The 12,479-nt window shown below is 50.5% G+C and overlaps 1 protein-coding gene across 2 annotated transcripts in view; it reads right to left on the bottom strand.

Moving 5' to 3' along the window:
• Positions 1-827: 827 nt before the first annotated feature.
• SRPRB (SRP receptor subunit beta) overlaps positions 828-12,479 on the bottom strand; it is a 64,191-nt gene continuing 52,539 nt past the window's right edge. The window contains exons 3-9 of one of the 2 annotated variants that reach the window (XM_065639906.1): positions 10,747-10,868; positions 10,539-10,633; positions 9,141-9,218; positions 6,951-7,033; positions 6,682-6,818; positions 5,800-5,854; positions 828-2,757 (exon numbers count right to left, since the gene is read on the bottom strand). In XM_065639906.1, the coding sequence (XP_065495978.1) occupies positions 2,547-2,757; positions 5,800-5,854; positions 6,682-6,818; positions 6,951-7,033; positions 9,141-9,218; positions 10,539-10,633; positions 10,747-10,868 (781 nt within the window). In that variant the 3' untranslated portion in view covers positions 828-2,546. Of the gene's footprint in view, positions 2,758-5,799; positions 5,855-6,681; positions 6,819-6,950; positions 7,034-9,140; positions 9,219-10,538; positions 10,634-10,746; positions 10,878-12,479 lie in introns of those variants that run through there. The other variant, XM_065639908.1, reaches the window with a different exon arrangement.

The raw sequence follows: 12,479 nt of genomic DNA, 5'->3' as shown, positions 1-12,479 counted from the left end.
CAAAGGTGTCAAGGTGGCCAACGGCACAGGAAAAGTCACACTTGTAACACCTGGTTTTGGGAGCCTTGGAAGCCACCACCCCTGGGAGGCCAGCGTTCAGACATCATGCTATTTCTGCTTTTCTTTGCTCTTCGGCAATCTTTCCTCCACTTTTATGTGCTTTCTGCTATCCTGGATCTCATTGTGCTTACCCCTCTCCCCCAAAAAACACTCTCCCTTCCCAGGGAGACAATTTGCACAACCCATAGCCAAAAAACATTGACCAAAGGAGCTTTAAAGTTCAGTGAAAGCCTCAGTCCCTGTGGGGTGACCAAGTGCAGGTCAGGCAGCTGGAGCAGAAGGGACTGAGTTTATCGCATCCCGCAGTCTTGCCAAAGTCATCTAAACACATTGCCTGAGGAGCAACGTGCCCAGCAAGGTCTATGCACAAGAACAAAAAAAATAAACCTCAAAACTGATGGGGGGGGATGGAAACCAAAACAAAACATTTATAACTTCCAGTTCTGCCCTTTTCCCTCAGCCACTGGGGAAAACAGCTCCAAATATGTAACAGGCAAGTGATGGATGACGGCTCAAGAACCACACGCAGCTCTGCAACAGCCCCGTGCAGGCTCTGCTGGGGAAGGAGTCAATATACACCCCCCCAAAAAAGAGCAAAACCAAAAGCCCTGTGCGTGGAGGAGGCTTTTGACAACACAGACCTGGCCACCGAGCAGGAAGGTTCATCTCCAGAGTCGTGTTGAGCAGAAGCAAAGCCCCAGTCTGTGCAGATTTGACACCGCCGAGAAGACACCAATACAGACAATATCAAGACTTGAGAACAAGCATTTAAGCAAAAAAATTTTATTTAAGGAATACTTTCGAGAAGAATAACTTAAAACCAGCCACGGCCTCATGCTACCTTACCCCAGCAGAGGCCGGTGCTTGGCCTCTGCTTGTCAAGGCGACAGGTCTTTGCAAGCAGAAAAATCACCCAAAGAAACAGCAATATTCTCACTTCAGCATTCCGGAGTCAAAGCAGGTGGCCTAGGAAGGAGCTCTGGCTAAGGGGGGTTCAAAGCACAACAAACATGTTCCAACAATGCTCTGGCTGCAGGAAATGTAAGAATACAACTTACTTTGTAAATATAACCCTCCCCACCTCCTGCACAGATGGTAGGAGGGCCACAGGGTTCCCAAGGCGAGAAATGCAAGGCCCAGCTCCAGCACGAGCACAGGTCTTCGTGACAACTGTTCTCGCTCTTCCCAACGCTACTAACACTTGGCAACACTACAGGGAGGCAGAGGATGCCCCAGATGGAAAGGAAAAAACCACAAAAGATCAGCTGAGCGATGAAGGAAGCATCAAACCAGAGAGGAGACGAGCCTGCAAAGGACAGAAAAGGTCTACCAGGAGCTACTCGCTCCCACGCCAAAATAAAAGGAGAAAAAAAACCAAAAGAAAAATTTCAGGAAGCTGAACCCCCAGCACAGCATTGGACAAATAAGAATAAACTGAGAAAATCTCTTTTCTTTCCTCTCTTCATTGAGCATCTTCCTCAGGACGAGGAATCACACTAGTGCCAGCAGCTCCTTGGCTTGCCCTCGCATTTGGCCACAAGTGCTAATTACACACACACACAAAGATCTTCTTGCTGTCACCGGAGCAGGAGAAGGAACAAAAAGTACTTGTCATGTACATACTGTAGGTATGAACCTAAAACCAGGCTTTCCTCATAGTTTCCAGCTCAGATGCTACTATAACTTTACCACTCGAAGAGCATGTGTACATGCCTGTGGGAGAAAAACCTACAAGCAGAGTGAAACAAGCCCTCGGTTAAAGAAACCCCCCCCCAAGAACTGTCCAACAGTGGAAATCACCCGAATTCACAACAAAGGACACAGGCACGTCAGCCAGCCTGGGTTTGGCATTTAACACACCACTCCGGTCCCACAGAAATGGGGCTGCAGCGGTTTGAAAGAACGGGAAGGGAGGAGAAACGGGGGTAAACAGCTTTTGATGTTCTCCTCAACGATTGCCCACCAGAGAGAGTCTGTGCGCTCTGCTGGAGCAGCACTGACGATGCGCGCAGCGCTCCCAAGCAGCAAGAGGCCGGGGAAAGAAGTGGGAACTGGGAGGTGACCCACAGCTCCGAGGGGTAACGGGGTTGTAAAGCTAAACCAAGGTGGAATACAACACGCAGACTCTGATCTTTACAACTTACTCCTTCCTAATTTGCCTGGCAGCTACCAAATGAAAAGCCTAAATATTAAGGAAAATGCAGAATTCCAAAGGGTCAGCATCCCAGAGGAAGACAAAAGAAGAGGGGAGAGGAAAAAAAGAAAGAGTGCAACAGAGACAGGCAGAGGGAATCACACCAGTAGTTGTGTCATGTTGCCCATGAGCACCAGAGGAATGAACCACAACGCTGGTTTCCAGCCTAAGTTTCTTCTTTCTACAGCACAATGAGATTTGAGTGCTTCAGGACGTATTTTTCCTTTCCGTCCCCGAGCGTCCTGACCCCCAGTCTCCCCGAGTCTCTCCCTCCAGCCCTGCCCTTCTCCGTTCAGGCCACCTTGGCCAGCCATTTCTCCAGGCCTTCGAAGTCAGCGTCTCCCTCCTCTCCCTTGCTGCCCCGAGCGCTGCACTCCACGAATTCCACCTTCATGGGCAGCTGGGAGAAGTCGAAGTCCTTCCCCTTCTTCCCCAGCTGGGCTGGGCCTCCCATGGCATCCAGACTGGTGGGGGCTGCAGAGCGGGTCACGCGTAGGGTGTTGCTGCAGAGAAAGGAAAGAGTCAAGAGCTGTGAACCAGGGGAGCGGTACCTGGAGAAGAGAAGCTCCGGGGAGACCTTATTGTGGCCTTTCTGTACCTAAAAGGGGCCGATAAGAAAGATGGGGACAGACTTTTGAGCAGGGTCTGTTGCGATAGGACAAGGGGTGATGGTTTTAAACTAAAGGAGAGAGATTCAGGCTGGATAAAGGGAAATTTTTGCCCCTGAGGGTGGTGAGAGCCTGGCCCAGGTTGGCCAGAGAGGTGGTGGATGAACCATCCCTGGAGACATCCCAGGCCAGGCTGGACGGGGCTCTGAGCAACCTGAGCTGGTGCAGATGTCCCTGCTCATGGCAGGGGGGGCACTGGGGGAGCTGGAAAGGTCCCTTCAACCCAAACCCTTCTGTGATCCTACGATTCTACCTACACCAGGACTGCAGGGGTGTGCTGGAGCCAGCTCTGTCAGCAGGACACCAGCTGCAGCAAGGACAAACGGTCCCACAGGCACCCGCATGGCTTTGCCCTGGGGGGCACAAGCACTCTGGCCACTTCTCCTAAATATCTGCTGGAAGGCACAACTGCAGAGAGACTCAAGAGAGCAAGACAGACAGGAACACACCCAAAGAAACGTGCCTAACCAGGTTTTGTTCTGTAATGAACAGCACAGTGATGTCCTCCATCTGAATTCCCCCAAAATCCCCACAGGAGATACCAGTCACCAGGAATTACACATGGTTTAGCCCCCAGAGCTCAAGATCTGCACTAGTTTAATGGGCTAACTGGGAAGAGAGAGGCACCGTGATATCAGGGACCGTGCAGTGGCTCAACCCACCGCCACCCGAGTGCATCAGACACCTCTGGGGACTGAGAGGGGGATTGAGTATGATCTGCCGAAGGACCACGCTGCAATGTCACTGCTGTGCCCGCCCTTCAGCTTTCCCCAGCATCCAACTCCCTGCCACGTGCAGGGTGGAAGGATAAAATCATAGAACCATTTTGGTTGGAAGAGACCTTCGAGATCATCGAGTCCAGCTGTTCCCCAGCCCTAGCACTGCCCCATGTCCCTGAGAACCTCATCTCCGTCTGTCCAACCCCTCCAGGGATGGTGACTCCAGCACTGCCCTGGGCAGCCTGTTCCAATGCCCCACAGCCCTTTGGGGAAGAAATTGTTCCCCAGATCCAACCTCAACCTTCCCTGGTGCAACTTGAGGCCGTTTCCTCTGCTCCTGGTGCTTGTTCCTGGGGAGCAGAGCCCGACCCCCCCTGGCTCCAAGCTCCTTTCAGGCAGTTCAGAGATCAGAAGGTCTCCCCTCAGCTCCTGTTCTCCAGCTGAACCCCCAGCTCCCTCAGCCGCTCCCATCACACTTGTGCTCCAGCCCCTTCCCCAGCTCCGTTCCCTTCTCTCAACTCGCTCCAGCACCTCAAGGCCTTTCTTGGCGTGAGGGGCTCAAAACTGCCCCCAGGATTCGCGGTTTGGCCTCCCCAGTGCCCAGCACAGGAGGGTCGCTGCCCTGGGCCTGCTGGCCACACCAGTGCTGGTACCAGCCAGGACGCTGGTGGCCTCTTGGCCACCTGGCCACACGCTGGCTCATGTTCAGCTGCTGTCACCAACACCCCCAGGTCCTTTTTCTCCAGGCAGCTTTCTAGCCGCTTTTCCCCGAGCCTGGAGCATTCATGGGGTTGTTGTGACCCAAGTGCAGGACCCAGCACTTGGTCATCAGACATCCAAGGCAGAGGCAGCACAGGGAGTTCGAACAGCCCGACAGATGCAGCAGCGCCGTGGTGTGACTGCTTCTGAGGTCCCAAAACGCCAGGCTGGGGAAGCCAAGGGGCTACAGCAGGCACAGATACAAACAACCCTTGTTCCCCAGGTCACTTACGGAGCCTCACGGATGGGCTACTACATCTCTCCAGGAGACAGAGCACTCTGGCAGTACCTGCTCTCTGCCAGCCCCAGCTGCTCCTTATTCACACAAATGAGCTAAATTCACAGGGTCCAGGGGAAGAACAACACTCCCCAGAGGTGTGAGTTGAAGAATGAGATCACACACTGCCTTGGGTTCTCCACACAAGGACATCCAAGCACAGCAGCGCAGGGAGAGGATTCTGCAATCCAAGGAATAACACTGCCTGACGGGGCACCTGCCTAGAAACCCAACTTCTACATACAGATAATGGCTAAATGCCCAAAATCAAAACCAAGGAATGCTTAATTTCCTGGAGAACTCCAATATGCGGCAACTAATTCCTCCTGTAAAACCAGGAAGGTAGAAGAACACAAGTAAACGTGCTGCCGTCTGCTGGCCAAGGAGATTGGCAACAAGACGGATGTGTCCTGTGAACGTGCATTTGTTTGGAAAGCAAAAAGCTCCACTCCTGCCCCCGAGAGCGCCAGCAAACAGGCTCCACAGGCAAAATATCCTGTTCTGAGCATGTGTGGGGAAGTAAAATCTCTGCTAGATGCTGGTGGGGAAGTTCACCACAGCACAAGAGCTGCACGGGTCTCTCCGGCAGCTGATCTGACCCAACTACAATTATAGGACTCACAGGCAGAATCTTCATGCGAAGAGACTAAATATAGCTAAAAAAACCAAACCAAAAACATCTTCTATTTGCACCCTCCCCAGATGGACTCGCCAGCAGCTCATTCCGCTGGCAGCTTCCAAAGTAGCACAGCCTAGAAGCCACTTTCTCCTCTTCCTCTTAGAACTTAAAATTACCAACAGATCACACATCATTTGTCATCCCAGGGGAATGTCCTTCCTAGGAGGGACAGGGAGCCAAGAGAGGGGTCCCAAACAAGGACAGGATTGGAATGTTGTTTCTCCAGCCCACAGCTTCTAGGAGGAAAAACACCATCTGTGCCTGCTGCTTTTTTATGTACGTTAGCAAGGAGCGATCTTCTCTCATCCTTTCTACACCTGCACAGACAAAACAGACTCTTCTCTTTCTACAGGGAACTTGGATGTGGCTCGAGGGAGCTCAAATAGACAGAAAGGAGAAGGGAGACAAAGCTCAGAGGGTTTCAGATCCAGTTTCATACTTACAGCTCCTTCTCCAGCTGCTGTTGAATAAGTTTTGCCGATTTTGCCATTGTGACATCTAGAGAGAGAAAAGAAAAGGAAATGAGCTCTCTGGTGTCATGTCAGAACCTGGTTCCCTCTCCTAAAGGCAGTCAGAAGAGTTACCAGGACAAACACACCTGTGTCTGGAGCTTTGGGTGAATGGGAGCAACCCAAAAGTCTGATATAACATGGGGAATTAATTTCTTCTCACAGACAGAGCAAGGGGTTTGACAACCCAGCCCCAAGGCCCAGCACTCTCCTGGCATCACCCAGCACAGCACCGCGCTTTGTAACCCAGGGCACGTGGGGCCAGGAAAGCTTCAGCCGGCTCCTAACACAACGCAGGAAAGAACTAAGAAAACCAAACCTCACCCTGCCCAAAAGCTTCACATTGTTACACAGGGATCCACTCTTTCACTGTAAAAGTTTTAGGGATCTGAAAATCTACCCTTGTCTGGAACTGGATGCTCTTTCTAGTCCAATCAAGAGAAAACAGAGAATCTTGGCAGCTAAACAGCTGTCTGATTTTAACACTGAAGCTACCAAGTGTGTACAGAGTTCGTTATGCTCAAGTTGATCCTGTTTTCTGCTGCCTGCAGATTCAGAAGACAGCTCTGCACAAGCAGAAAACCGCCTGCCTCACTTCAGCTCCCCTAAAAAGCTGTAGCTCTCCCAAGCGGCGCTTCTCTGCAAAGGTAGTTGACACATCTGACCTAAGAATTCTTCCAACAGCTGCTAGAAACACTCCTGCTGAGTAGTCCAAGATTACAGCTCATCTCCAGCCTTTGCTTTGCTGAAATCCCAGTTCCTAAGAAATTCAGCCTCCCCTACCACTCAAGGACCAAAGCCCACAGCGCAGGATACCTTGTTTATTGCAAGCGATCAGCAGCGCGGGCGCATTTTTGAGCACGGTGCTGTCTACCAGCACCTGGTACAGGAACTCGGCCACATCCTTCACCTCCCGCTGGAAGGCCACGCTGTCCACCACAAACACGATGGCTCTGGAGGAAGGAGGGCAGAACAAGCGCTGGGGCTGGAGCTCTGCAACCATCTTCCCGAGCACCATCAGTTGGTTTATCCCTCTCCAAAACACCACCTGCCCCCTCCTCCCCTGCCAAACTCCTCCAGGTTACCTGGCTGCAGCCTTGAACCTCTCCAAAAACTGAAGCCGCAAACTTTCGTGGCCTGGAAGGTCGATTAAGGTCACGTTAGCGCTCTGGGAACAGAAGCGAGAAGGAATTAGCAACACTTCATCTAAGGGTACCTGTGATCACAGAAAACCAGTCTGGTTTCCACGGAAAACCAGCGGATTCCAGTTAGCCTGGTGCTGGGGCAGAAGTGGGAGTGAATCCCCACCCTGGGAGGAACATGTAACTCTCCCTGCGGTGCAGCCCCTCCAGCAGCCCAAATAATTTTGCTCGGCAGAAGAAACACCGAGGAACGACACTGCTGACCAGGAGTCAGGAAGGAGGCGACCAACACCAGCAAACCATCCGAGCTGAGAGGGCAGGGCATGACCGCAGAGAAAAGAGAACCATAAAACAGAATCAGGGGATCATTTTGGTTGGAAAAGACCCTCAAGATCATAGAGTCCAACCGTTCCCCCAGCCCTGGCACTGCCCCATGTCCCTGAGAACCTCATCTCCATCTGTCCAACCCCTCCAGGGATGGTGACCCCAGCACTGCCCTGGGCAGCCTGTTCCAATGCCCCACAGCCCTTTGGGGAAGAAATTGTTCCCCAGATCCAACCTCAGCCTCCCCTGGTGCAACTTGAGGCCGTTTCCTCTGGTCCTGGCGCTTGTTCCTGGGGAGCAGAGCCCGACCCCCCCTGGCTCCAAGCTCCTTTCGGGCAGTTCAGAGATCAGAAGGTCTCCCCTCAGCTCCTGTTCTCCAGGCTGAACTCCCCAGCTCCCTCAGCCGCTCCCATCACACTTGTGCTCCAGCCCCTTCCCCAGCTCCGTTCCCTTCTCTCAACTCGCTCCAGCACCTCAAGGGCTTTTTTGGCATGAGAATATTCAGCCCATTTCTCACACGCAGTCCCCCCCTGCAGCCACCGCACACCAGCACATTTACACTGTCCCTGACAGCAAACCCACAAACTCCCATCCTGCAAGTCCCTGTTGCTAATCCCACCACCTCTGAACCAAGCTATCCATTCAGGCACACAATCCACCCAACTGCAAGTTCACCTGAATACACAAAATTTTGCTGTGAATAGCATAAAAATGCCTTTGCAAAATACTTTAAGGGAAAGCTGCAAACATTTCCCTTTCCACAGCCTGCCAGCCACAGCGGTGACATTAGAGAGAACAAACGCTTCTCACTCTCCTGATCAAGCGGGGCCAAAGAGGGACACGTCACAGCTCTCACAATAAGGGGATCTCTCGAGGGGAGAGAACGCTACACAAGGCCCCATCCTCTCACTGCTCCTGGATTTTAATGGAAACCTCACCTACAATTTAAAAAAAGAAAAGCAGCAATCCACACTGCAGCATGCCAGTGCCTCTTCCCCTCCAAACACCTGCCTGCTCCATCTTAAAAAGACACAAATACATTAATAAAAGAAAAGGCCTCCACTTCCCTTTTTAAACATTTTTTATCATTTTATTACTGAAGATTGACATAAAGAAGCCACAAAACCATCCTCTACTTCCACAGCTCCCTAGCACGTACTGTGCTGCTCTCACTGCCACGTGTGCACCCACCGCAAGAAAAAACCAAACTCTCCTGAAACTAAAGAGATCGGCACAAACTGAAAATAACCACGTCCGTGGCAGCTGAATGTAACCAAATCCTTTCTGGGATCACATGAGGTTCAGCTGAAGGCTCTTTTCAAGCCTGCTAAAGTTCTTAAATTCAGATTTTCTTGGAAGAGACAGAAATTACTGCCAAGCAAACAAACCAAACACGACAGAACAATGTTTCCTCACAAACCTCCCTCCTGCTCCGAACCGCACCACTCTCCCCTCAGTGCTGTTATTTTACTCGACTTGTAAAAGCAGCTTTTTCTTCTGCTACAGAAAAAAATACCATGCGCTACCCACCTTTCAAAACCCAGCACACAGACGTGGTTTTCAGCCAAAAAAGGTTTCACAATTTGACAAGCAAAGAAAAAAGAAACTGCACAGACGATAAGTCTGTAATACTTCTCAGTATTTTCCTACTTTCCCAGCGTGCACTGCCTGGAAAAATCCCATCTCAGCCCAAACTGGGGGCTGATTTCAGGCTGGGAGGACTGAGCAGCACAAAAAGCATCAAGGTAAGTTTAGCACAGGGAGCAGAAAACCAAAGGTACAGCTAAAAACCACCCGCCCCCCACTCACCTTGTCGCTGCTGACTCTGTAAACTGCAGAGCTGTCGGTTATAGAAGTCTGGGTATCGCGGTATTTGCCTGTCAACAGCTGTGGGGAAAAAAAAAAGAAAGTAATTTTCAGAAAAAGTAGGCTGGAGGAACCCTGGCATCATGTTTCACCTACTCAGAAACTGAAATGCTGGTAGCAGACTTCAAATATCTGATTTCAACTCTGACATGCACAAAACAATTTCATTTTTTCCCTCCAGAGAATTTGAAAAAGCACTTAGAGGAAAAAAAGCATAGAATGGTTTGGGTTGAAGAGACCTTCCCAGCTCCCCCAGTGGCAGCCCTGCCCTGAGCAGGGACATCTGCACCAGCTCAGGTTGCTCAGAGCCCCGTCCAGCCTGGCCTGGGATGTCTCCAGGGATGGTTCATCCACCACCTCTCTGGGCAACCTGGGCCAGGCTCTCACCACCCTCAGGGCCAACAATTTCTTCCTCATGTCCAGCCTGAATCTCCCTCCTTTAGTTTAAAATCATCACCCCTTGTCCTATCGCAACAGGCTCTGATAAAAAGTCTGTCCCCATCTTTCTTATCGGCCCCTTTTAAGTTGGAAAGGCCACAATAAGGTCTCCCCAGAGCTTCTCTTCTCCAGCTGAACCCCAAAACTCTCTCAGCCTGTCCTCCCAGCAGAGCTGTTCCAGCCTCGCATCATTTCTGTGGCTCCTCTGGCCCCTCTCCAGCAGGTCCATGTGTGTCCTGTGCTGAGGACACCAGAGCTAGACAAGCCATCTATAAATATATTAATATAATACAAACCCATCATACCATCTATGGGTATACGGAATGTCCACATCACTAAAAATAAGAAGGAAGAGAATACACGTGTAGCAAACAATTCCTTTGCAAATATAATAGGCTCAGGCAGGATCTCTCAGCAAACCAATTTTTTTAATAACGATTTTGCAACACTGGGTGTTCTGCCTAAAGGCAGGCACACACAATAGGGCAAAAAGCCCCTACTTGTAGCCCCCCAAAATCCCGGCAGCAATTTCCCTCCCCTGTTCCCCATGGGTTGGTACTTCAGGGTTTACAGACCACCCAACCCTGCCTCAGTTTACATACAATACCCTTCCCCTTACCAATCTATTTAAAATACGGATTCCTGGTACTTTGGCTACTCTTCCCCCTAAATTAACTTGTAAATACAGGCAGCAGTATGCACACAGGTATCAGTATGTATTCCGGGAAGAGACTGTGTTTTACATTAAGGATTCACAGTCCGATGTCTCTCGGTCCTTCCCCCGTGCTGGGGTCGGGCGCCAGGTCCTCGGGTAAGTAAAAACAACAGCTCTCCGTTAAACGTTCCTTACACACCTGCAAACCGTTCACCCCGCAGGACAGACACCCCCGGCTCCCCGCTCACCCGGGCGAACAGCAGCGTCTTCCCCGCGTCGCAGAGCCCCAGCAGCAGCACCGCCCTCCGGCCGCTCCTCCTGCCCTGCACGAACCTCCAGAGCACTGCGGAGAGAGCGGGGAGCGCCTCAGCCCGCCGCCCCCTCCGCGGCCCGGCCGGCCCGCAGCGCAACACCGGCGGGCTGAGCGAAGCGGTCCCCCCGAGGGCCGCGACTCACGGATGGTGATGGCGACGGCGATCAGCGCCAGCAGCACGGAGAGGACGGCGGGGTCGGGCGCCCGCAGCTCCCGCCGCAGCGTCTCCATGTGCGGCTCCAGCGCGCCCGCCATGCCCGCCCGCCTTCACACGTCGCCGCTGCAGCCACTTCCGCTTCCGGCCCTGCGGCGTGGCGGGAAGGGGCGGTGGGAGCGCGGGGGCTCATGGGAGTTGTAGTTCATTGGGGGGGCAGGAGAAATATATGTTGTCCCTACCCTGAAAATAAGCCCCAGCATGATTTTTTTAAATTATTTTTGAGCGTGCTCGAAACATAAGCCCTACTCCAAAAATAAGCCCTAGTCACAGTTCATAAAAAAAAAAGTCAATTTAAATAGTGTCCAGGCAGCTATACTGAAACGGAGAAATAAACTTAACAGCGGAGACAATTATACTGTTAAGTGTCATTATTTTATCCTCCATCAGTGCTCCAAACACTGGATGCTCTTGCGTTGCTTATATTCACATAATTATTACATATGCGTTACAATTTTTGAAAATTTTGACATACATCTATACTAAGAAATAATTGATGAAGTTGGTTATAATTGTTTAGTTTCTTACAATACACCCATTAATTATTAGTTAAACATAAGCTAAGCACTCTGCTTCTAAACAACGTTATTACTTAATCTTCTGTCTCCCTCTTGTCATGGAGAAGGATCTAAAACTTGATAAATAACCCCTTGGTTTGCAGGTGGTCAGAAAACATTTATATCAATTGGTTAATGATGGGTACATCTTTTATAGCTTAATCACAGGATACATTAATTTGGCAGCTTCTCTTCAATACGTGTAAAAAAGCAAAATTAATTGACAATGGAATGCAGCGGGACAGATGGGGTTTGGAGAGTCATGATGATGTTTCAGAAGATGTCAACATGACTGTATTTGAACAAGTGTTGATTTTCGTTCATGAGTGTCGGTAAATGTAGATTGTCGTACACGGAAAAAGGAAATAATCACAAATTCATGATGGAATTCAGGGTTTGGAGAGTTACGGTGATGTTCCAGAATGTGATATTTGAATAAATTTTGATTTTTTTTTGTTCAAGAATAAATGTAGATTGCTGTTCATGGAAAAATAAGACATCCCCTGATAATAAGCCCTAACGCATCTTTCGGAGCAAAAATTAATTTAAGACCTTGTCTTATTTCCAGGAAAACAGGGTAAATGTGGGATCGGCAGCCAGTGTTCAACCAGCCAACCCGCATCCAGAGCTGATATTTGGGTTTATTTCAATCCTGCAGAATCAGGGGCAAATCATTTATTGCAGCCAGCACCCCCTGCGCTCGATTCCACTGACATTTATGGTTACAAGACACAGCTGATCCGCGAATAACAATTTCCTTTGCCCCCCACGATTACGCTTGCTCGTGTTCGCGCATCTAGAGTCACATTTAAAACCTTTAGGGAGGTTTCCTAATTAGTATGCTCATTACTCACAAGGCAGGGCGCGTTTTAGTATTATAATTACCTACGGTTGGTTAAGGATTTGGATCACACAGATCAGTCCAGGTGGGTTTGAATGTCTCCAGAGGAGACTCCACAACCTCCCTGGGCCCCTCAGATGACTCAGGTCCAGCCAGCTGGATGAAGTGGTTTCTATTCACACCTTCCATCTTACAACCGCTGTATATTTTTTTCGCTTGGTTTGGTATTTTTCCTTCTCCACCTGTTAGGGCACGGGCTGCCTG

This window comes from Caloenas nicobarica, chromosome 8, assembly GCF_036013445.1.
Source record: "Caloenas nicobarica isolate bCalNic1 chromosome 8, bCalNic1.hap1, whole genome shotgun sequence".
NCBI lineage: Eukaryota > Metazoa > Chordata > Aves > Columbiformes > Columbidae > Caloenas > Caloenas nicobarica.
Note: the sequence above shows the minus strand (reverse complement) of the source record. Positions and strands in the feature narration are given on the sequence as shown.